Here is a 26,351-nt window from a genome sequence, read left to right on the forward strand (position 1 = left end):
GGCAAAAGTACTAACCTGTCATTTATTCACTCAATATATGGAGACTTACATCTCCTGGAAATGTGATTATTAGTCTTCATAAATTTGGCAATAATAAGCTACTTTGACTGAATTTGTATCTATTGCTATATCTCTGTCACTCTTACTTTGTCACCTCTTCTGCACATTTTCACATTTTCCGATCATGTCTAGTGACAGTGTAAAAGCAATAAGAATCATATATTCATAACTCTCATTCAGTGCTTGAGATTGAATCCAGGGCTTTGGGCTGGGCCAGCACTCTACCATTAAGCTAATGCATCAGCCTTTTTTGAAGATGGACACTTATTGTAAAAGCTTCTGGCTGCACACAGCATGTATCTGCTTATAATCACATATATAAGCATTCTTAAACTATTTTTATTAATACATAGGTTGACTATGAAGTGATCATAGTAAATAATAATAGTAAGTATCCAGTGACATCTCTCAAAGTGGTATGATATTGGGATCAGCATATGTCACAAACTGACTTAAAGTATCAATATCTGGATATTCAACCAACACAGATCTCTGAAGAGAAAAAGAGCTCACAAAGTAGTCCCTTGCTTAAAAGAAGAAATGAAAACTATCCCAATAGATGGGTAGACATAAAAACAATATGAAAAAGAAAGGGAATGAATCATCCCAAACAATCCATAATGCTTAGGCAATTGATTGCATCAATGCTACAGTGGGGAAATTGTCAGAGAAAGAATTTAGAAAATTCATATGTAAAATGATCCATGAGCTAAAAGAAGAGGTAAGGAGTAAAATTAAAGAAGAAAATATAGGAAGTCAAAAATCACTTCATAAAAGAGATACAGATTCTGAAAAAATCTGACTTTGAAATGAAAGACTCAATAACCAAATTAAAAATTCAATGAAAAGCATCACCAATAGAATAAACCACTTTGAAAATAGATTTTCAGGCCTTGAAGACAAAGTACATAAACTTGGAAATAAAGTTGGCCAAAAAGAAAAGATGCTAAAAGACTATGACCAGTATATTAAAAAATCTTGGATAACATCAAGAAGCAAAATTTAAGAAGCACTGGGGAGGATAATGGCTCTGAAATTCAAGCTAAAGTGATATACAATCTTTTCAATGAAATAATATCAGAAAATTTTCCAAACCTTAAGAATGAGATGGAAATTCAAATACAAGAGTTATACAGGACTATAAATACACAAAATCACAATCTATCCACTCAAAGACACATTATAATGAAAATGCCTAAGATGTAGACGAAGGATAGAATTTTTAAAAGCTGCAAGAGAAAAGTAGCTCATCACATTTAGAGGTAAACCAGTCTAGATTTCAACTGATTTCTCAACCCAGACCCTAAAAACCAGGAGGGATTAGAATAATATATAACAAGCTCTGAAGGAAAATGGAGGCCAGCCAAGAATATTATACCCAGCATTATGGAGTTTCAAAAGTGAAGATGAAATAAAAATCTTCTGCAATAAATAGAAGCTAAAAGAATCCATAACCAGAAAGCCTGCTATAAAACTTATTCAATGAAATACTTCATGAAGAAGAAATGAAAATCAGCATAAGGAGAAATTACACTAGTAGATAATTAACAGAGAATCAAATCTGATTTAAATATTAGAAATAAATCAAAAACTCAGGAAATAAAAATCATCTCTCTAAAATAAAATGTATCTAAATGCTCTAAAATCTTCTATCAAAGACATAGATTGGCAGATTTTAATAAAAAACAAGACTCAATAATATTCTGTCTTTATTTCACAGGGAAAGACATCCACTTACTGAAGGTAAAATTATGGGAAAAGACTTACTATGAAATGGTACTGGAAAACAAGCAGAGAAAGTTATGCATGTATCAGAAATTCGAACTTCAAGCCAAAATTAATCAGAAGAAATGGAAAAGTTCACTTCATACTGCTTAAGGGAATCAGACAACAAGATATAAAAATTAAAAATATTTATGCCCTTCAAAATGGTGCATCTATATACATAAAGCAAACCCTTCTCAATACAATAATACTGGCTAACTTTAACACACCTCTTTTATGACTAGATATACCATCCAGATACAAACAAAGTAAACATTTCATGGAACTAAAAATAATATTGATAACATAGACCTAACAAATTATACAGAATATTTCATCCATCAATGAATGAATTTACTTTATTCTCAGCAGCATATGGAAAATGTTCTTAAATAGACCATAGCTTAGATCAGAAAGCAAATTTTAGCAAATGCAAAAAAATAGAGATAATTCCTTGCATTCTATCAGATTATTATGGAATAAAATTAGAAATAAATGATAAGATAAAAAACAGAAACCAGTATAACACCTGGAGACTAAATAATACATTTTTGAATGATGAATTGATAAAAAAGAAATCAATGAAGAAATAAAAAAAATATTTTTAGAAGAGATCAGAATAGTCATACAACATATCAAAATCTCTGAATAGTATAAAAGCAGTTTTAAGAGGAAAGTTTATGGCAGTTTAGAATAGAAAGATATCAAATAAAAATCTAGCATTTCATCTCAAGGCCCTACAAGGAAAAAAAAACCAACACCCAAATCAGTAAAAATCAGAAAATAATTAAAATCATAGCAGGACTCAGTGAAATGGAGAATCAAAAAAATACAAAAGATCAATGAAACACAGAGTTGGTCTTTTGAATGGACAAACAAGATTGATAAACACTTAGCCAAACTAACCAAAGAGAGGAAACAATCAAATTAACAAAATTTGAAATGAAAAAAGAAAATATCACTACCGAAATTCAAAGAATCACCAGAAACCATTTTGAAAATTTATCATCCAACAAGTTAAAAAACCTTGAAGATATTAACAAATTCCAAGAGACACAGGACCTACCCAAATTAAACCATGAGGATATAGAAAACTTAAACATTTCAGTGTCAAGTGAAGAAATTAAAGCTGCCATCAAAAGCCTTCCAACAACAACAGCAACAAAAGCCCAGGACCAGAGAGATTCTCAGCTGAGTTCTACTAGACCTTGAAAAAAGAATTTATACCAGTCCTCCTGAAATCATTTCCATAAATTAGAAATGAAGAGAATACTGCCAAACTCATTCTATGAAGCCAGAATCACCCTGATATCATAACCAGACAAAGACATATTAAGGAAAGAAAACTTCATGCTAATGTCCCTGAACAACATAGATGAAAAAATTCTTAATAAAATGTTGACAAACTGCATACAAATACACATTAAAAAGATAGTGCACTGTGATCAAATGGGCTTCATCCCAGGGACACAAGGTTGGTTCAACAAATGAAAATCAATAACTGTAACTTACAAATGAAAATCAATAACTGTAACTTACCACAAAAAAGAGTTCAAGGTTAAAAATTGCATAATTATCTCAATAAATGCAGAAAAAGCATTTGATAAAGTATGGCACCTATTTATGTTTAAAAATTAGAAAAACTGGAAATAGAAGGAACTTACATATGATAAACCCAAGGCCAACAATATACTGAATAGAGAAAAACTAAAAGCATTTCTTCTAAAAATGGGAACAAGGCACTTTTACCCCTCCTGTACATCACAGTACTTGAAACTTTAGGAAAAGAAGAGCTCAAATTATCTCTGTTGATGATGATCCTATATTTAAGGGACCCCCCCACAAAAAAAACTACCACAAAACTTCTATAGCTCATAAATGAATTCAGCAAAGTAGCAGGAAATAAAATCAACACTCAGAAATCAATTAAGTTCCTGTACTCCAATAATTAATCTACTGAAAAGGAAATTAGGAAAACTATCCCATTCCAATAGCCTCAACAAACAAACAAGCAAAAAACATTTGAGAATCAATCTAATAAGAGGTGAAGGAACTCTACAATGAAAACTAGAGGATACTAAAGAAAAAAAATTGAAGGAAAACTTTGAAGATGGAAAGATATCCCATGTTCTTAGATAGATGTCAAAGTGGCCCTACTATCAAAGGTACTATTCAGATGCAATACGATCTCCATCAAAATTCTTTTCTTTTAAATATTTATTTTTTAGTTACTGGTGGGCACATATCTTTATTTTTTATTTTATGTGGTGCTGAAAATTGAACCGAGTTCCTCACATATACTAGGTAAGTGCTCTACCTCCAAGCCACAACCCCAACCCTCCCCATCAAAATTCTAATGACATTTTTTATGGAAGGAGAAAAATAAGGTCTGAAATTCATTTGTAAAAATAGGAGACCCAGAAGAGTGAAGCTGGAGGCAACAAAATAATATCACTCAAACTACACTGCAAAGCTACAGTAACAAAGACACATGTTTTGGTACTGGCACCAAAACAGTCATGAAAACCAGTGGAACCAAATAGAAGATATAGACAAATTCACATAAATACAGTTTTCTGACAATATACAAATGTGCCCAAAACATATGTTATAGAGAAGATAGCATTTTTAACAAAGGTTCCAGGAAAACTGAAAATCCATATGTGGAAGAGTGAAATTTAACCTCTATCTCCCATGCTGCACAAAAGTCAACTTAAAAGTGGATTGAAAGCCCAGGAATTAGACCAGAAACCCTGCAGCTGATAAAAGGAAGTGTAGGCCCAACAGTCCAACATGTCAGTACAGCAACCAACTTCCTTAAAAAGACTCTTAAACTGTAAGAAGTAAAATAAAAAAATCAATAAGTCAGATGACATCAAATGAAAAAGCTTCTGAACAGCAATGAAAACAAAAACTGTGAAGAGATATTCTACAGAATGGGGGATCTTTGCCACGTGCTCCTTAGATGGGCATTAATATCCAGAACATACAAAGAATTAAAAAAAACCTTAACACCAAAAAAAGAGAGAGAGATGGCCAAAAGAACTAAATAGACACTTCACCAAAAAAGAAATACAAATGGCCAATAAATATAAGAAAAAAAACCTTCACCACCTCTAGCAATTAATTGCAAATCAAAGCTGCATTGAGATTTCATCTCTCTCTAGTCAGAATGGCAATCATCAAGAATACAAACATAAATAAGTGCTGCCAGGTGTGTTGGCTCATGCCTCTAATCCTAGCAGCTTATGAGGCAGAGGCAGGAGAATCAGCAGTCAAAGTCTCAACAACTTAGTGAGGCCCTAAGCAACTTAGGAAGACCCTGTCTCAAAATAAAATATAAAAAGGCCTTGGGATGTGGCTCAGTGTTTAAGCACTTCGGGGTTCAATGGCCATTACAAAAAAAAAAAAATTAAAAAATATATGTTAGCACAGATGTGGGGGGAAAGGTATCTTCATACATTTTTTGGTGGGACCCCAAAATAGTGCAGTTATTCTGGAAAACAATAAGAAGATTCCTCAAAACACTGGGAATGGAAGCACCATATGACCCAGCTATCCTACTCTTTGGTATATATCCAAAGATTTAAAATCAGCATTCTACAGAGATAGAGCCACATCAATGTTTACAGCAACATAATTCACAAATAGACAAGCTATGGAACCAACCTAGATGCCCTTCAACAGGTGAATGAATAAAGAAAATGTGGTATATATACACAGTGGAGTATTTCTCAGCCATAAAGAAGAATGAAATTATGGTATTTGCCAGTAAATGGATAAAATAGGAGACTATCATGCTAAGCAAAATAAGCCAGTCCCAAAAAGTCAAAGGTCAAATATGTGAAGGCTAATCCAAACTAAGGGGGGAAATAAAAAAGAAGAGAGAGGGGGAAAAAGAGAGAGGGAATTTCATCAAAGTAAAGGAAAGAACAGTTGAGTAGATGGAAAGGATGAAGGCGGAGGATGGAAGGACGGGAAAAGGGAAGTAGAGTAGAATGAATGTGACTAAACTATAGTATGAATATAGCAGAGTGAATAACAACACCAAGTATATCTATAACACTCCATTTTTTAAAAAAGTATAAATAAAGTACAGAAAGATCAGTGGAGTAGAGAGAGAGAGGGGAGCATGGGGAGGCAGAAATAGGGGAGGAAAGAAGTGCTGAGGACTGAATTAGAACAAATCATATTCCATGCTTTTGTGATTTTGTCAAAATGTATTCTAATATTATACATAATTAAAAAGAACAAAAATATTTTATGTCAAATCAACAAATATTATTAGGCTCTGCTATTTTTTTTTTCATTTACCAGACAAAAAAGTAATAAGATCACTGCATACCAAATATATCTGTTCCTTACCTTGGAAGAAATCTGGTAAATTTGTTTTCCCCCAGTTTCAGATGGCTTTAGCCATAATGTAATTTTGGATATGGATTTCCATACCTGGTCTGAAACAAATTTCTCTACAATAGTGCAGAGTAAATAGGTAAGGATTGCAATTTAAGAACTGCACTTAAATTAGACCCACGGGTTGTGTATTATCTGGCCAAGGAATGCATTTATTTTACTGTAGGTGCAATAGAACAGAGGACTGAGAAACATAATATGTAATGAACTAAATTCCTCATGACCTAAAATGTAGTTGACTGAACAAAAATTGGATTGAGAACATTTCTATTTAATAATTTGGGTGTGTGTATAGAGTGGATAGTGTTTTAGAAAATAAATGGATAGTTTGCATGAGTCAATGTGTGCTACTCAACATTGGTGGATGTAAAACAGAATCACCATTGTAGAGATATTTGAAATACCCTGGGAAAGATAGGGATGAAAAATAAGTCATGATACCAGAAATTTCAAACATCTTCACTAAGACTTTTTTTTCTCTTTTTAAAATTTTTTTATTGATTGCTCAAAACATTACAATGCTCTTGACATCATATTTCATACATTTGAATCAAGTGGTTTGTAAGACTTTTTAATTTTATTTTGTCTGATCATATACAGCTGGGACTTAGGCTGTCTTTGCAGGTATACAGAAAGGATCAATTGCTAAATATGATATCATGGCAGTATTTCTAGTTGTTGCAGATCAAACTCCAAAAGTTAACTCATGGATTGTTCCTTCTTCCACTGTTTAAACTAGAATTAATGATTTCTACTTCTTTTCTACAGAGTGGCTGAGAGATTTGTAATCATGTATCTATTCATTCCTGCTCCATGTAATGGGGAACACAAGGAGAAATATTAGCCAAAAGGATATTGCTACCATCTTATGACTCAATTCTCTGTTGAACCTAGTGATCCTACGTTGGTTGCATTGACATATGGAAACTAAAGAAAAAAATTAATGCTAAATGAAACAGAGGGAGAATATTGTCAACTAAAAACAAAACAAAGAAAAACACCAATGCAGAAAGGAAAAGTCACTATTGCCTTGATACCATGTGAAAACTTGAGAACAAAAGAATGTACAGTAATTTTATGACAGTGTTTATAAATACTCAAAATCATAGCTGTTTGCCTATAGAAATCCTCCCTGGTTGTTTTTTTATTTTTTAATTTTTTTTATTTTTGCAGGTGAAGGTCTAGAATAGGTACTGGGGGATTGAAACAAATGAATGGATGCACATGATGCTTTACAATGAGGCTAATAGCACCTTGAAGGTAAACACCTGGAAGAGACTTAATATTCTTTTTTTTTTTTTGGTTTCATTTTGACAGGATATTTGTATGACAGGACTTATTTTGGGAAGTGAATTATGGGAAATATTAACTCCCTGAAACACATGAGGTCATTGTTCAAAAACAAATCTTGAGAAAACCATATAACAACCTAGATGAAAACAAATATCTGTGGGATGTCTAACTAGTCATACTATCATGTATTACAATACATCTGGACCGTGATTTGGCGAAAAAAAAAATTGCCAGTGGACTAAATTTTGGCCCCTGTCTCTTTTTGTGAATAAATGTTGTTAGAATACAGCTACATTAATGATTTTTACATTAAGACAATGTTCATGCTAAAATGCCAGTTGAATAACAGCAACAAAAATGTGTGGCTGCAAAACCCAAAATATTTATTGTCTGTCCTTTATTGTCTTGTCTATGCTGTAGATGATATCTTTGTGGATGGAGAATTCTTTGTTTTGTGGATGACTGTCAATATTCAAAGTAAAGAATGCTTCATAAACTGGATCCAATTCAGAATAAGAGTTCACTATGCCTTCCATACCAACTATTAACAAGCTTAGTGCTTGCCAAGGGTACCTGCCTTTGGAATATTCAAATTAATGTATATGTCAGGTAAATACCACCTTTATAAAAATATATGGAAAAGCCTATAATTTAGTTACAAAATATGTCAGTTTTCCCTCATTACAAAATACTCACTCCGCTCCCCCACCCTGCCAAAAAAAAGACATAAATGGGAAAGATTTATTTTAGCCCAAAGTTTCAAGGTTTTAGTCCATGGTGGCTGCCTCCATTGCTATGGGCCTGGAATAAAATAGAGAAAGTGGGAGGGGAGACAGAGACAGAGACAGAGGCTGGAGACAAAATAAACTCTTCAAAGACACGTCTGCCAGTAAACTTATTCCAACCTCCTGAAATTTCTACCATCTCCTAATAGTGCTATCAGCTGGGGATCAAGCATTTATCACACATGCCTTTGGGAGGCATTCCAAATGAAAAAACATAACGTAAAAGTACATATTCATATTGTATTCATGGAGTAGACAATCAGGGGTAGTAACATACTTTATAGATAAATTTATGCTGAAATATTTATTAAAACTCTAATGTTTCTGGAAAGCAATGCCTACATACCAGTAGTTCTTCTTTTTTGCTTTTTCAATTCGGTACATATTATTAAAAATGCATGAAAAAGAATGACAATGAGATACTTGTAACTAAGAAAAGTTGACCAATAAATGGGAAGATAAACTGTCAGGACAGGATTCTTTTGATAGAGGAATAATACCTTCTGTGGTTATCTCCAAAGATGTTAGGAATTCCAGTGTTAAACCTTGACCAAGATAAGCATGAGATACAGCATGTAGTGATTAATAATTTTCTATTTAATGTTCAAAACTACCCTGGAGACATCCTTTATAAGCATATCTAAATTATCTAAAAATATATAGATTTATAGTATAATTAGTTACACAAACAAGCTTTAAGAATGTAATCAGAGGGATATATACTGCAAAACCAATGGTAAATTTAATAAGATCCTAATATACAAGAAAAACATTAGAATCCTATGTGATTTAATAAAAATGGAAAAATAAATATAATATGTAATATTATTTTAAAAAATCTCCTGCTACCTAAGAAAAGATTGAACAATATATGTACATAACCCACATTTTAAAAGTTAAAAAGCATTACTAAACAGATTAAAGAAGACCTAAATAAATAGACCTACCATGTTCATGAAAGGGAAGAATTAATATTTTTATTATATGAATCTCCCAATTATATACATATTACACTCACTCTCAATCAAACCCCAGCAGAATTTTTATAGAAATCAACAAGGTGATATCAAAAGTAAAATAAAATGGAAAACAGCTAGACAAGGCAAATTATTTTTAAAAATAATGTATTTGTATTTTATTGCTTCTGTAAAAAGACTTCTATTATCTTATAAATTCAAACAACACTAAGTTTTTATCTTAAAATTCCAAATATCAAAAATATGTCATGTATAACTGAGGTAAAATTGAGATGTTGTAAGAGGTGCATCCCTTTCTGGAAGATTGAGGGAAGAATCAATTTTCTTGTCATTTCCATTTCCAGAGGCTTTCCCCTTTGTTTGGCTTATGTCCCCTTCCTTCATTTTCAAACTCAGAAACAATTGAACTTCTATCTGACCCTTTACCACAGTAACATAACTCCTTCTCTTTCTCTCCCTCCTTCTCTTTCTCTCCCTCCTTCTCTCTTTCTTTCCACACATTATCTTGATTTCACCCAGATGATCCAGAATACTCTCCATATTTCAAGGTCAAAGTAACATCTCTAAAGTCCATTTTATCATTTAAAGTAACGCATTTCAGATTCCAAAAATGAGAACATAGACATCTTTTAGGAGGCCATTATTATTTCTACTACACTTAAGAACAAAGGTGGAGGACTCATACATCAGTAAACAAGACAGAGTATATTGATATAAGAAATAAATACATACATCAATTAAAAAATAAAGGAGTAAAAAGCCTATAAAAAACACAAAAACTGGGCTGGGGTTGTGCTTCAGCAGTAGAGCGCTTGCCTAGCATGATCAAGGCCCTGGGTTCAATACTCAGCATCATGTATAAATACATAAAATAAAGGTATTATGTCCAAATACAAATAAAAAATGTGTATTTTTAAAAAACCACAAAAACCTACATTTAACAATTTCTTGACAAATGTGCAAGTCTCTCATTGATCAAAAAACACAAATACTACTCTCCCTTATGTTGTATTGTTCAAAACTTATTTATGTAGATATATCTAAATTGGAAGGAGCCTTTATTCTAGATGTTCATGTGCCCAGACAATGTATGCAGATTCTGTTATAAGAAGGGGAAAATGGATATTTGGGATATATGGGTATCTTTGGTACCAGTAAATAAATGCATATTCAATTAAAACACAAGTTCTAAAATTTTTATTTTTTAAGAATGAAATCCATATAAAAATAAATTCCATTTCATAAAAATCATAACAGTATGTCAATAAACATATGAATATGAGACATAGAAATATTACTGGAAAAATATGGCAATTTTTGAGCAAATTTAGCATTGGCAAAAATGATCTATATAGATCAAAAAAATCACTCACAAAAATTATTAATTTGGATTTCATCAAAAGTTAGAATATATATTACTGGAAACAATCTCTTAGAACCTCAGAAGAAAATCACAAAATGTGAGAAAATATGTATAAACATATATCTGATAATGGAATTGCATCCTAACTATATGAAGGACTCTCACAATGGAATGATAAGATAATATACACAATTTAAATGGGAAAAACATTGAAATTTACAAAAACAAAAAAGTGTAACAATGTCCCAGCAGATATAATGTCTAAGCAGATATAATAGAGCTCACCATATAGAGTCAACCAGGAAAATAAACATGAGAGCACAGTGACATACCACTACGTATATGCTAATGTGGCTAAAATTTTAAAACTAGCCATCCTATTTATCAGTGTAGATGCAAGTCAATTGGAACTCTTATATGTGGCCAATTGAATGTATAAAATATTCCAATAATCCTGAAAATCAATATGGCAGATTCTTATAGATTTAGTCATGTACATATCATATGACTCAGCAATTTCACTTTTAGAAATCTATCCTAGATAAAGAGTAAAAATATGTCTATACAAAGACTTTGTTCAAATATTTGTTCAAATGTTCATAAAGAGTGCAATCATAATTACCAAAACATGAAAATAACCCAAATGTTCATTAGTAGTGGAATAGAAAACCAAATACTCATCGATTTGTATAATGTTATGTGACTTCATAATGAAAAAAAAAATAGTTGTTAATGCAAGAAACAACAGAAAAAAATTATATTTTGCTGAAAAATAAAGCCAAATATAAATGAATATGCTGTGTAAATCTATTGATAACAAAGTTGTCAAAAGGCAAACTAATCTGTAGTGACAGAATAACATTGATTACCTATGTTGATGGAATTGAGAGTAGACTCAGTGGATAAAGAACCAGAGAACTTTCTCATAATTTTAAAACTATCTCAAACTTCATTATGTTTATACTTATATAATTTATCAAAGTCTTTCACCTTCACACTAAAATCATGTGAATTTCTTTGTATATACTTCATACCTAAATAAAGTTTATCTTTTTAAAAAGTGAACCCTTAGAAATTGAAAAGTGAGAAAGTGACCAGGCAAGGGAGGAAGAAGGGCCAGAGGAGGTAGTGGGGAATGAAACTGATTAAGCTATCATGTGCAGGTATGAATATGTCACAACAAAGCTCTTTAGTCTATATTATAAATACATACTAATATAATTTTTAAAATTAGCCCTTAGAAATTAAATATGCAGTTTTTAAACATTTTTAAATATAATTAAGTTACTGAAAGAAAAAAGTCAAAGCAATCTGTCTACATAAAACATAAAAAGTGAAAAAGACATAGAAATAAAAGTTATATGTACAAAGCAGATTAACCCAAATAACAAACACTTTGGATAGAAAAAATACAGGAAAAATAAGAATATAAGCAAAAAATAGTTCTGAAGAGAAAGTTAAAAACCATCAAACAAAAGCTCAATACAAATTTTAAGCAAATTAATAATATAAATCTTGTAAAACTTAAAATTGCCAAAGATAAAAGAACATTCTTAGAGCTCAAACAAGTAATGGAGAGACCTGTTACCTAAAAAAGAATAAAGTCCAGAAAAGCTCAAAGCTTCTCATGAACAAAAATGTGTATTAAAAGGCCTAGATATGAAATATAGAATATATATGTAGAAATACATGCATAGAAATATACTTCATTTCTAAAAGAGAAAGGTCAATATCATTAAGCTGTGAATTCTTTGTAAATTATTCTGCAGACTCAAGAGACCTGCAAACAAAATCTAAACAGGGTAATTAAAGTAACATGGTCAGCTAAATTTAAAAGTTTTCAGAAGATCAAAGTGTCATCTCCCAAAGAAACTGATACAAAAAAGATTGGGATGAAAAGTCATGATTAGATATCGATACTTATTATGAATCTACAGTGATTAAGGTAGAAGATTACTAAAACTTTATTTGCTAATATTGCAAAGTAGAATACACAGTATAAATAGTATCCATTTTTATGATATATGAAAAGGTACAATATAGGATTCCTGGGGAAAAGTTGAATTTTCCCATATTGTTTTTTAAAGGAAATAATGTCATTATCATGCATAAAAAGCACCTGAAAATTAATTAATAATATGAAGACAAAATATAACTTTTAGAATAAAAAGTATGTCTACTTTCTGAAGAATTCTACAACTTCTAATTAATTTTTCCACTTTCTTTTATGTTTGATTACAGACCATTTTCAAGAAGTTTCTACTCTTAAAAATGTTAATTTGCATTATACATTTTTAATTTTTGCTCATCTTTTGTATTAGAACATTACAAATATTGGTTTCATTTTGACACAATCGAATATGCAATAAAATTCACTGATAATTTTATAGTGAAAGGAACAATACTATTCATAGTAAACATTAAAGAAAAAATAAAAGCCACATAAATTAAGAACACATATGTAATACCTATAATTGAAAGAAAAATAATATTTAGAACTAAAAGAATCCAACAAAAATCAAAGCTTCTAAAAAGATAATCTAAAAAAACCCATCAATCTGCATTTTACAGATTAAAAAATCAACTACCCATTAGCCCATAACAATGTATACTAAACCCAATTATTAATGGAAGAAGCACATATCAAGACTTCAGTGTTTTACCACCTTATTGCCATTTATCTAGTAAATATTAAGATACAACATCACTTAATCATTATCAAGAACATAGAGCAAGAATGCAGCACTGACCAGAATGTATATTAGTACAAGCACTACAGAAAACCTAAAACAAAATATGCACAATGTCCCAGAAGACCCATTTCTGTTACCTGTCCCAGAAATACTCAGAGACAAAGGGAAGGACTGCAAAAATGTCCCATCACTTCTTGACTGACATCTTTTACTCTTATTGTATTTATTTTTTATTTATAACATAATTTTATAATAATTTTGAGTCAAATGATTAATTTCAATGTATATGCATATGACTTAATTAAACCAAAAAATGTTGTATTCAAATTCTTTTTTAATTTTTTTTTTTTTAGTTTTAGATGGACACAATACCTTTAAATTTATTATTCTTTATATGGTGCTTAGCATCGAACCCAGGGCTTCACACATGCAAGGAAGGTGTTCCACCACTGAGCTACAGCTCCAGTCCCTGTATTCAAATTCTTTACTATATTCTTGAATATTGTTTACTAACGTGCACTTATTGTGCTACATACTTATTAATAAATTTTGATTTCCACTTTTACACACTTGAAACATGAAAACAAATTGTTATAAATATTTTGTCCCAGTTTAATGTAGATGGGTCTTTAAAAAATCATGAGTATAGGTATCAGAGCATTTTACTTACTAATCTGAATGCATTTGAGAGGAGGGGACCAGCCATTCTCTGTACATGTAGCTGTGTTCTGACCATTTGAAAGACTATGGCCAGGATAACAGTCAACTTTAACAGATTCATGCAGTGAATGTCTTGTTGCACGTGGGTAATATCCATTTTCCACATAATTGAAAATGCATTGTCCTAAGGAGCATAAAGTGATAAAAAGTGAAAACATTAATTTGAACAAAATATTGGACTAAAAATTACCTTTATAATATTTAGAGAATGCATAAGCATCCGAAAAATGTGCAATTAAGAAATACCCAAAACTACTATACCAAATGTTTGCTAAAAAATAAAAATCAATAACATTGAATTCATCCTTAGTTTTGTAGCTAAAATATGTGTAGATGATACAGGTTTTCTTGTATCTTTGGTTTGCATGTGATTTTTATGAAGAGTTTCATATAAAAGACAAAAACTAATTGGGTCTTTTTGTGCACACAATTCTTCCCTTGGCCCTAATTTGTCATGCAAGACTTAACTGTAAATACTTATGTGCTTCTTTCTTCCCTCATTGAAAGACACATATATCATTGTAAAGACATTTACTTACTGATGCATGGTACTTCTGGCAGCCACCCTTCTTTTGTGCAACGAATGTAACCCCAGTATGATTTTGAAGGAGTCACAAAATTGTCATCACATACATAGGCATATTGTTTTCCTATAGGTACTGGAAAGTATGGTCTATATCTTTCTTCATAGTATAGACGTCCATGTTTTATTTCTGGAAAATCACAAGGTTTCACTTGTGATAAAAAAAAATAGGATAAATAATATTTTATTTTATTGAGCAACATATCAGAAATAAACCATTTAAGTAATGAATTATGTCTTTTTATTAACATAATTACAAGGTTTCCAGGACAAGAAAAGTCACAGAAATCAGATGATTATGCTCTGTGAGGTCTTTGCTAGTGAAGTCAAATTATATCTTTTCAGTCACCAGAGAAATCAACTAGAAATATCTGTTAATATCAAAACAAATAAGATTATAATAAACAAAAGTTTTCTTCTAATTTCAGTTGGGAAGTGGGATGTTTTTAATGTGCTAAAATGTTTTTCAATGAGGTATAATATAATTATATTTTAGTAACTTATTCTTATGTATTAAATAACTTAACACAAATTTAAGTGCTGTTATTTATTTTGTCAGGTTTATTTTTATTTTCTTGAAAAAGTAGTCTTTCATGAGATTGTTTAGAGAAAACCTAGTCCTTTTACTATACAAATAGTATTAATTTTTTCCATGTAATATGATTCTATTTCAAGAAATCTTGCATGATATGTTATAAAGAATCCCCCATCGCCTTCATGTATACACAAATACAATAAATATTCTACAACTTCTAATTAATTTTTCCACTTTCCTTTATGTTTGATTACAGACCATTTTCAAGAAGTTTCTACTCTTAAAAATGTTAATTTGCAATATACATCTTGAATTTTTGCTCATCTTTTGTATTAGAACATCATAAATATTGGTTTCATTTTGACACAATTGAATATGCAAGGAATTTTATTTTAAGCCCCATCCACCCTTTTCCTCCCTTCTTCTCCCTCTATGTTCCCTCCTCTTCTCTATTAAAATTTCTTTCTTTTACACATGCAAAAGGGAAATTTCCTTTGGGATGTTTATATATGAATACGACATGATTTGGTTAAATTCATGCCATTTATCTTCCTCTTTCTCTTCCTTCTTCCCTCTCATTCTTCAATAGCTACTACCACTGATCTTCCCTATATCTTTATGATATCTGATCCCCACCCCCACTGCCTTCTTTCCCTAAATTTACTAAAACTTCCTCATATGAGAGCAAACTTTCAATCTTTGAGTTTCTAAGTCTGGCTTATTTCACTTAGCATGATTTTTCTCCATTTCCATCCATTCATCAGCGAATGTCATGATTTCACTCTTATGGCTGAGTTAACTCTTTTGTATGTATGTACCACATTTTTTAGTTCTTTATATAATCTGGATATTAGTCCCTTGTCAGAGGAGTAACTGACAAATATTTTCTCCCATTCCAGAGGCTCTCTCTTCAATTCTATTAATCATTTTCTTTGCTGGGCAGATTCTTTTTTAATTTAAGGGTATCCCACCTTTTGATTCTTAGTTTTATTTTGTGAGCTTTAGGGGTTGCGTTTGGAAAATCAGTTTCTGCACCGATATGATGGAATGTTGATCTTATGTTTTCTTCTAATTTTGGCTCTGATATTTATTATTTCCAACCTTCTGCTGATTTTGTAATTAAGGCCTTGAAGTGCTACATAAGCTTATTTATTTGGGCTCTCTATATATTTTTAATGTAGATACTCAATGAAATATTACTCTTAGTACTGCTTTCCTACTATCTCAGAGATTTAATATATCTTTGGTTTCATTTGTTTCTAAATATTTTTTATTTCTTCCCTCAATTATTCTTTGATCCATTCTTTATTTAAAGGATATTGTTTAATCTCCACATGTTTGTGTGGTTTCTGTTATTTTTCTTGCTTTTGGTTTCTAGTTTCATTTCAGTACATTCTAATAGGATACATGGGATTATATCAATTTTCTTTTTGTATTTGCTTAGACTTACATTTTGACCTGGAACATGGTCTATTTTGGAGAAGATTCTATGAACTGCTGAGAAAAAGATAAATTGGGTTTGAATACATACAGTTTGGATATATCCTTATTTATTTTATGTTTTGATGACCTGTCTATTAGTGATAAGGATGTATTGAAATCTTCCAATATTACTGTACTGGGATCTATCTGGGATTTAATGTTAGTTGTTGATAAACCTTTATTTAATTTATTTATATGAGGTGTTGAGAATCGAACTCAGTACCTCACACATGCCAGGCAAGTGTGCTACTGCTAGCTATAGCCACAGCCTCTTAAGAAGAATTTTTAAATGTAAACTGATGATATTTGGGGCATATATATTAATTATCATTATTTCTTCTTGTTGGATTGTTTCCTTTCCTAGGATGCAATGGCTCTCTTTTTCTCTTCTGATTTATTCTTGCTTGAAATCTGCTTTGTCAGATATGAAGAATGGCTACTCCAGCTTGTTTACAGAGTCCATTTGCATGAAGAAAATTTTTTTCAATCCTTCTGCCTTCAGTCTGCAAGTGTCTTTACCTATGAAATGAGTCTCCTGCAAACAGAATTTGTTTGGATCTTGTTTTTGGATCCATTCTGCTAGTCTATGTCTTTTAATGAGTGAGTTGAGACTATTTATTTTCAGTGTTATTATGGATATATTATTTGAATTTTGGATTATATATTTTGAATTCTTACTCAACCTAAATGTCTTTTTTTTTTTTTTTTAACAAACGTGAGGAAATGATTTCTTATAAGTATACTTTCTTGGTCTACAGTCCATATCTCTTATCATTGACAAATACTTCCTCACTTTTATGAAGCTTCCAGTGTTGAAATTAAAATGCTTTTTAGCATTTAGTCTTGTTCCTTTTATGTAACATTCACTTTTTCCCCTGTAGTGCTTTTTAAAAGATTTTGAATATTCTATATTAACCCATGGGTTTTAGAAATTACATCATGAACTGTCCAAACTTGTGTTATTCAGCAAGTACTGTGCCTTGGACATGCTTGAGTCTTTTGAGTTGCAAGAAGTAAGATTTTAAGATTAATCAATTAAATTTCCCACTTGTAGATAAGAAATTTGAACCTGGTGGTTGCAGAACAAATGTGTTTATTCACCTCCTTATGCTATTTCATAGAACATCAATAAAATAAATTAGTTCACTCTTTTCAAAATACACAAAAAGCAGAGAATTGACAGGTATAATTATTATGATAGGCCAGAGGCACTTGGCTATATTCTTCACACTCATGTGTGCACAACTAAACCTCATTAAAAGGGTATTCGTTGAAGCAAATTTAATATTCCACTAGGGACTGATCAGCAGAGATTGGTGGTTCTCACAAAAGCCTCATTCTACTACTTAGAGAATCCACCTGCTTATACTTTCACTAAATGTAGCTCATAGTCTCATTACCAGCTATAGTTGTTCCATCCTAGTGTTGAGTCAAACTGATCTTAAGATTGAATATTCACTAATTTTCATAACTGTTGCTAATCCATCTGTCCTAGGGAAGTTTATTTCTTTGACTCAAGCCCAGGATTTTAGAGTTACCATTGCAGAAGTTTATCCTATTTGATTCAATTTGACATTAGGGTTTTCTTTGAATGATATGTCCTAGTGTAGATTCACTAACATCATCCTTTGTGTCATTCAAGTTGTGAATTTATACTACATTTTCCCTGAATCACTGAATAATTTGATGTCACCAATGAGTAATGGAGTTGTTCTGAGAAGAAAGTTCTTTTGGTCGGTTATCAGATAAGATTATTTAATGAAATTGCAAAGAGATAAACCACCTAACTCGTCAATTTCATTGTCTTATCCATAAGAACCTGTGGAAGGCAGGTTCAGATATATTTGAGCAAATCCATATTGTCAAAGGTCAACTATAAAATCACTAAACATTGACCTTATAGTTCTTATGCACATTGAAATTTGTTTCACAGTTATAAAAGCTTTCTCTGTTAGTGACTGGAATTTTGCCTAGAACTAACATTGAACTCATTGACCAATCATTTGTGTCATCACATTTTTGTTTAAGTGTGATACACCTTTAAAATGTACTGCTAGACAGAAAGAAAAGGAATATGACTGTGGAGACACACTAAAACGTGAAGAGGGCCAAGAAAGCATTCCATAAATAAAATAGTCTTGACCAGAATGGAATTTTGCCACATGTAAGATTTGTAGGAAACTACATAAGTCCTTCAGCACTCCTCTCTCACAATAGGGGAGCTTTATTTTTCTCTTTTTGGGGGCATGTTGGACTTAGTGTCTCATTTCTGAAGAATAGATGTGGTGGCAGCAAGAGTGTGTGAGTAGATCCTAAGTGGTATTCGGGCCTCCACTCACTCAGATCAGTAGCTCTGGAGAAAGTTAGCTGTCATTCAGGTAACCTAAGGCGAGGCCCCTGTGGTCAGGAGCTGAGGCCTCCTGCCAAAATCTATGTGCATGAAACATGTGGGAAGCTGATCCTGCAGAACAGTCTATTACTTCGATGTACTGACTGCACCACAAGAAGAAATTGACTCAGAACTACCCAGGGAAGTCATTCCCAAATTCCTCACCCACAGACACTGTCAGACAGCAAATGTTTGGTATTAAATATGCTTGGGGGGATATTTATTTTAATGAAACAAATAACTAACATATTATCTGTTAGAAGGTAGTATTTTCACCCAATGTTTTATTCACATATTGGAAGAATTTTATTAATTAGAGAAATACACTATACACATACATAAATTTTTTCAGTTGTAAGAAACTGTTTTTAGTTTACTAAAATGTGATTTTCATACTAAGAAAAGTAATGAATGCTTTTAAAGGCTCTACTTTATGTACATATCATGTACATAAACAGACAACTATTTGGTCTTGTCTCTCTCTCTCTCTCTCTCTCTCTCTCTCTCTCTCTCTCTCTCTCCCTCCGTGTGTGTGTGTGTGTGTGTGTGTGTGTGTGTGTGTGTTTAGGAGAAAAAAATCAATTCAGAATTACAAAATAGGTCAAGATATAAATGAAACTTACAGCTACACTGTGAGACAGCAAATGTTTGGTATTAAACAAATATGTTTGGGGGGATATTTGTTTTAATGAAACAAATAACTAACATATTAAGATATTACCTGTTAGAAGGTAGTATTTTTTACCCAATGTTTTATTCACATATTGGAAGAATTTTATTAATTAGAGGAATACATTTATATATATATATATATACACATACATACATACATTTTTTGAATCGCAAGAAACTGTTTTTAGTTTACTAAGACGTGATTTTCATCCTAAGAAAAGTAAAAGAATGCTCTATGTACATATTATGTACATAAACATAGACAACTATTTGGTCTTGTCACTGTGTGTGTGTGTGTGTGTGTGTGTGTGTGTGTGTGAGTGTGTGTGTGAGTGTGTTTAGTAGAAAAATCAATTCAGAATTCCAAAGTAGCTCAAGATATAAATGAAACTTACAGCTACATCTTGGAGGAGGTATCCAGCCACTACTTGTACATTTTGCAGTATTTCCCCTGGTTGCAGGATAAAAACCACTTTTACATTCATATCTGATTTCATCTTCAGTTCTGTGCTTAATCCTTTGAGGTGAGTAAACACCATTTGGAATATAAGGAGGATTACATGTTACTTCTGGGAAAAAAAATAAGATGTGTGAATAGTGTGAAAATCAGTATCCATTAAAATTAAGTATATGAAAGTAAGACTATAGGTGATATTTATTTGTCCCTAGAGGAGCACAAAATGACATTAAAATAAATATATCCTCACATATCACTATATATATATCCTCATATATCACTCCTGTTTAACTTACTGTGGTTTTCACCAATATATTTGTTTCTCCTGAACTCTAAATCCCTCTTTGTCCAAAGCTATCATATACTTCATGATACTCCATGTCTGGCAATGACTTCATCATTTATAACTTCAAATATATCTTCCACTTTCTTCTATTTCTTTGGGCACTGTTGCTCTCATAAGGATTGTTTACAAATATACATAGACTCTTCTTTCCACACAACTGGTAGGATATCACATCCCTTCTTTGAATTAAATGTGGCCATATGACTTGGATAATTCAATGTAATGAAAATAAAAACAGAAAGGATTTTTAAAAGACGTTGTATGAATTTTCATGTTCTCACTCCCACATCTGCAATAACTGAAGAAGAACATTGGAAAGATGATGCCTTTTTTCACCTGATTCTTAGAACTAGTTTACTATATTTCACTGCATTTTCATTGCCACTGTTACAGGATTCTTCCACAGAGAGACCAGAAATGAGGGCATTCACAGTAAGCAGAGTATATTAGTGTTGGCACTGGTCCAGCAGATTTGTATCCAAAGGCTGAGGCCCCAAAGCAGGAGGTGTTGCTTTATATACATCTTGTTAGCTCCTCTTTATTTGCTAGCTCTTTGTCTCCCATATAAGGTAATATACATTCTAATTGGGCGTTATATTTCTATACTATAGATTTGCAACAGTGTTACAATAGAGTTGTGGAATGTGCATGGTGATTTTGATGGTGCCATGTTACCTTTCTTTTGTTCTGAGAAAGTCCCTACCATACCACTGTATTAACATATGTTAATGAGTATTCCATGCATTCTAATCTTGCACCAAGACAGTTTAGTAATGAAGAATGTCAAGTAATACCTGCACAATTTTTTTAAAAAGTTTCATATGTGAAACATTTAGTAGCACTTCACTTTTTGGCAAAAAAAAAAAAAAAAAAAAATGCATAAAATCTGCAATGATTTTTCAGTGAAATACTGTGCAGGGACCATTCTGAACTGTATTAGAAGTGAGCACAAACCAGAAACAAAGTGCAGTTTGTTAAGATATTGATATACTGCAATCTATTTTTTGGAAAACCTTTTTTGTAAAGGGTCTCTTTTGCAACTACTTAGGTCTGGCAATGTAATATAAAAGTAACCATACCCAATACATAAATAAATGGACATTGTTGTGCTCCAATACAACATTTCTTTTTAGATGCTTTGCAAATATCTGAGGACAGGAATTACTACAATATAGCTATGTCTTCTTGCTATTCTTTTTATGGTTATGATTTCTTAAACTCCTCAATCATCTATATTCTCTCTTCTAAGTCATGATAGTTGGAAGACATCCCTTTAAAAGAAGGTAGACAAAAAAGAACACAATCTTCAGATATACTTCTTGTGGAGAAAAGCACTCTGCCTTTCTGCATGACATCCTTCCATGAAGAAGCTGAGAGGATTTCTTTTTTGGCACCATCATCACTGTTGTTCCAAATTAGACCCATTGCTCATGAAAACCTCCACTTTTTGGATCCCTTTAATTCCATTGTCAATAGAGATTTACCTCATCTGATATTAATATAATATACTCTTTAGAGCGAAATTCTAGGCTTTAGAAGAGCAATCTATGTACTTGAGAATTACAGATTATTAAAATTGGAAAGCCTATGACAGTCCTGGCTCTGCTCCTGGAATGTTTTATCACCATGAACTAGCTACTTAATAGTATATTTAAGCCTCTGGTCCTATTTATTTTTATCTTGAGAGAATATCATACAAATTAGTGTCAAAAGGACTTTGCACACTTAATTATTACAAATTTAATACTCTGTTTTTGAGAAAAATAGATTGCTTACATAAAATGATTTATATTAATTAAAATAACTGGGGTTGGGACTGTAGCTCAATGAATGGTAGAATCCTTGCTTAGTATACAGAAGGTCCTGGGCCCAATCCCACGTACCACAAAAGTAAATAATAAATAAATAAATAACCAATAAAATTCTTTTGGTGGGGGGGTACCAAGGAATGAACTCAAGGGTACTTGACCACTGAGCCACACTCCCAGCCCTCTTTTGTATTTTATTGAGATACAGGGTCTCACTGAGTTCCTTAGTACTTCGCTGTCACTGAGGCTGGCTTTGAATTTGTGATGCACCTGCCTCAGCCTCCTAAGCCCTGGGATTACAGACGTGCACCACCGAACCAGGCCTGATAAAATTTTTAACAAAAGAGACAGAAAATAAAAATAACCTTACCTTCACATGAGGGAATTGGAATCCATCCTGAACTAGTGCATGTAGCATTTCCTCTTTCACTGTTTTCAAAACCTTGATTACATTTATATTGAAATATTTCATTCTCCTTATAAATTTTCTTAGGAGATACAGAATAGCCATTTCTAATTTCTGGCGATGTGCAGGAAATTTCTAAATGCAAGGGATTAAATTCTAAAATGTTTATTATGAACTAAAGGACTATAACCAAGTTGTGTTTATATAAAAATAGAAATTTTGTTTCCATTAGGTAAATCAGCCAACCAAACAAAAGTTCTCTTTTGGCTTGACTCTCTGTTTTATCTGTTATTCTTAACATCAGTTGTTATCATCTGTTGCTCTTCATTTTTGCCAGAAGCTAAAATTCTGAGTAAAATTATATTTCAACTTTAGTTTAAGGGTAAATTAGTCCTTTGGCAGTGATTTATAGTAATACTCATCAAATGTATATGTGATATTGAATATAGATTTACTGTGATAAATATTTTTTCCAAGTGACCTGTAAAAATAAAACATTTTCTTGTTATTGATTAGAGTACTTATTCAACAGAAAACTTTCTCAAGGAAATTTATTCAACTCATTTTTCATTACATCTTTGGAAGTAACTGAGATTCTGCTTTTGTGTCTTCACCGTCTATACAGGTTTTCTGTCAAAAACAAAAACACAACAATAACAACAGAAAACTGCCCCCATCATCTTTGACACCACTTCTCTCAAACACTTTTCCCTGAGATAGTGACAATGATAACTGTTTTCCCAAATCCTCTTCTTCCATCTTCCTAATCTGTTTTTCTTGGGTTTAACTACGAAAACTTCCAAATGGTCACTTAATTCCTCCACTTGAAATCCTTCACCAGTTCCCAAATGAGTCTGCATTAAAGCTAAGTTCTTAAGAATGGTGCATTAGCTTCTCAGTACCTTGTACTGGCCTATCTTCAGTTCATCACTGACTTACCACCTTCCTATTCGAGGCCCCTGTGGACAGTGGACAAGGAACAATAGGACTTCACACTTATTGAAGCCTCACTGCCTTTCTAGGTTCCTCTTCTGACCTTCCTGGGACTGGCATGCTTTTGCCTTCTTCATGGTCACCTAAAAACAGCCCTCTCTTCCTGTAAGACTTTCCTTAAGCATCTGCAATTCCAGGAAGGTTCTGCTAGTCATGACATCTAGCTGTGATCATAGAAATCCCATATATGAACCTCTAAAGTATTTAACTTAATATTATTATCACAGTATTCTGTTAGAATACTGTAAGGTAGACTAGATAAAAAATGTGAATAAATCAGAGGTTTTACATAATAAATAAATAAATAAATATGACAGAAACTCCTTTCCAATAAGAATAGGTTAAATGAAGTATGGTACTATTAAACTAATTGGCCATAATGTTTAACTTAAAAGCCAAAATCATTGATGAATCAAGATATACAAATCAGCTGTAGTATGACAAAATAAATTGAAGAAATCATGGCTTACAATTGACTTAGAGATTTTTCTAAAGTAAATAAAATTATTTATTTGGTGGATTCAATTATGTTCAGCAGTTCATAATTAACTTTCAGCACAAATAAGAAAGAGAATCATTTCCTAGAAATAAGTTATCAAAGATGAGTTATTCAAAAATATAATACCATCATGATGCAGCAGTGGAAACAAATAATAAATATTTGGCATCCAGGATTAAAAATAGACTTTTATGGAGATCAGCACAGAAAGGCTGAGCATTCTCTTTCAACCTGTAACAGCCAGGAGTGGTGTTACACGCTGTAATCCCAGCAGCATAGGCTGAGGCAGAATTTCAAGTTCAAAGCCAGCCTCAAGAATAGCAAGACATTAAGCAACTCCATGACACTAAGCAATTCAAACCCTGTATCTAAATAAATACAAGAAAGGGCTAGGGATATGGCTCCAAGGTTGAGTGCCTCTGAGTTCAATCCCTGGTGCCTACCACCCTGAAAAAAGAGCCAACAACAATATGTTTATGGTTAGAGTATGGATGTTGATGTCAGACAATAATTTAGGCTTAAATCTAGACTCTCTATGCTGTGGTAATCTAGGCTGCATGATCTGATTTTTGAATGGTTTACATGTGAAGTAACACCCAAAAGCTCATGTGTGAGGAGAATCAGTCTCTCTCTCTCTCTCTCTCTCTCTCTCTCTCTCTCTCTCTCTCTCTCTCTCATTCTTGATCATCATGTTCTGAGCCACTTTCCATCACTTCCTTATTTCCCCATCATGTCCCTTGAGCCCCAGGGAATGAAGCTGGCTATCCAGGGACTGAGACCTCTGAAACTGAGAGACCTCAAATAAACTTTTCCTCCTCAAATTGTTCTTGTTAGTTTTTTTGATCAAGCAACCAAGAAGCTTACTAAAACAATTTTGCACCAAAATTTCTTCAATTATAGAGATGATACTAGTACATAAATCATAAAACTGTTTTGTAGGTAGAAAATAGATGACTTAAATAGAAAACTAAGATCAACTACAGGGATATTGTACATGCTTAATAAACATTAGCTTTTTTAAAAATTTTTATATTCATTATTGTGTACAATGTTTTCAAATATATATTTTCATAAGAAAAACTAAGAACAATCAAGCAAGCAGTTAAGTACATCTTACCCACACATCTTGGTTTTTCATTACTCCAATGACCATTTACTAAACAAAATATTTCTTTGTGTCCTTCATGTTTGAAGCCTGAATTACACTCAAACTGCACGACTTGTCCAAAATAATATTCCTCATCTGGTTCTGTTGCTCTACTGATAATTCTCCCGTTCTCTGGTTCTGTCACTGGCAAACACTTAACAACTGAAAAAACAAAAGTATTTTTTTCTAGTAGAATTTGAAAACTTTATAATAAAATTGTGTGTGCATGTGTGTGTGTGTGTGTGTGTGTGTGTGTGTGTGTGTAAAATCATCAGCAATATAAAATAGAGGAAATTACTTAAATATTTTTAGAAGCATTTGATACACCTGTTTGCAAAAGATAAAAGTAGGTAACATTAAAATTACTGTTTATCTCTGATTCTTTTCTGTGGAAGTAAACAAACAACTACTACTTTGAATGGTAGTTTGCATTTTTATGGTAACAAGTAGCTCAAATTATTAAGAAATATATGTTTAGAATGACTAAATACAAAATTTCCATTTATGCCCCAAATAATATAAAACAGCATTCTACAAGATATAAAAGTAAACTTCATAATATTTATTTCAATAAAAAATTGTTCTTAAATTACCTTCCTCTTCCACCTCAGTGTTCAAAATAACTTGAGTACTTATTTTGATTTTACTTTATATTTTCAAATATCCAAGGTTATGGAAGTCAAACTTTTTTACTATAGAAGGACCCTGGATTCTTGTTATAATGAAAATTCTAGGAGTGCTTCTCTCTCACCCCAAAGATACTGATTCAATAGGCCTTTTTTTTTTTTTTTTTTTTTTTTTTTTTTTTTTTAGTAACCCAAATCTCAGTTTTAACAAGGATCCCAAGGGATTTGGATTTATCTGTTTATTTATTCTCTCTCTCTCTCTCTCTCTCTCTCTCTCTCTCTCTCTCTTATTTATCTATTTATTTATTTTTGTGGTACTGGAAATAAAACCCAGGTCCTC

General features: G+C 32.1%; 1 protein-coding gene across 1 annotated transcript in view; it reads right to left on the minus strand.

Annotated features, from left to right (window-relative positions):
• LOC143637766 (complement factor H-like) overlaps positions 1 to 26,351 on the minus strand; it is a 61,027-nt gene that overhangs the window by 25,239 nt on the left and 9,437 nt on the right. The window contains exons 6-10 of the mRNA XM_077105068.1: positions 25,356 to 25,547; positions 22,711 to 22,881; positions 20,125 to 20,298; positions 14,608 to 14,802; positions 14,019 to 14,192 (exon numbers count right to left, since the gene is read on the minus strand). Of these exons, the coding sequence (XP_076961183.1) occupies positions 14,019 to 14,192; positions 14,608 to 14,802; positions 20,125 to 20,298; positions 22,711 to 22,881; positions 25,356 to 25,547 (906 nt within the window). The remainder of the gene's footprint in view (positions 1 to 14,018; positions 14,193 to 14,607; positions 14,803 to 20,124; positions 20,299 to 22,710; positions 22,882 to 25,355; positions 25,548 to 26,351) is intronic.

The sequence above is a fragment of the Callospermophilus lateralis genome, chromosome 13 (assembly GCF_048772815.1).
Source record: "Callospermophilus lateralis isolate mCalLat2 chromosome 13, mCalLat2.hap1, whole genome shotgun sequence".
Classification (NCBI taxonomy): domain Eukaryota; kingdom Metazoa; phylum Chordata; class Mammalia; order Rodentia; family Sciuridae; genus Callospermophilus; species Callospermophilus lateralis.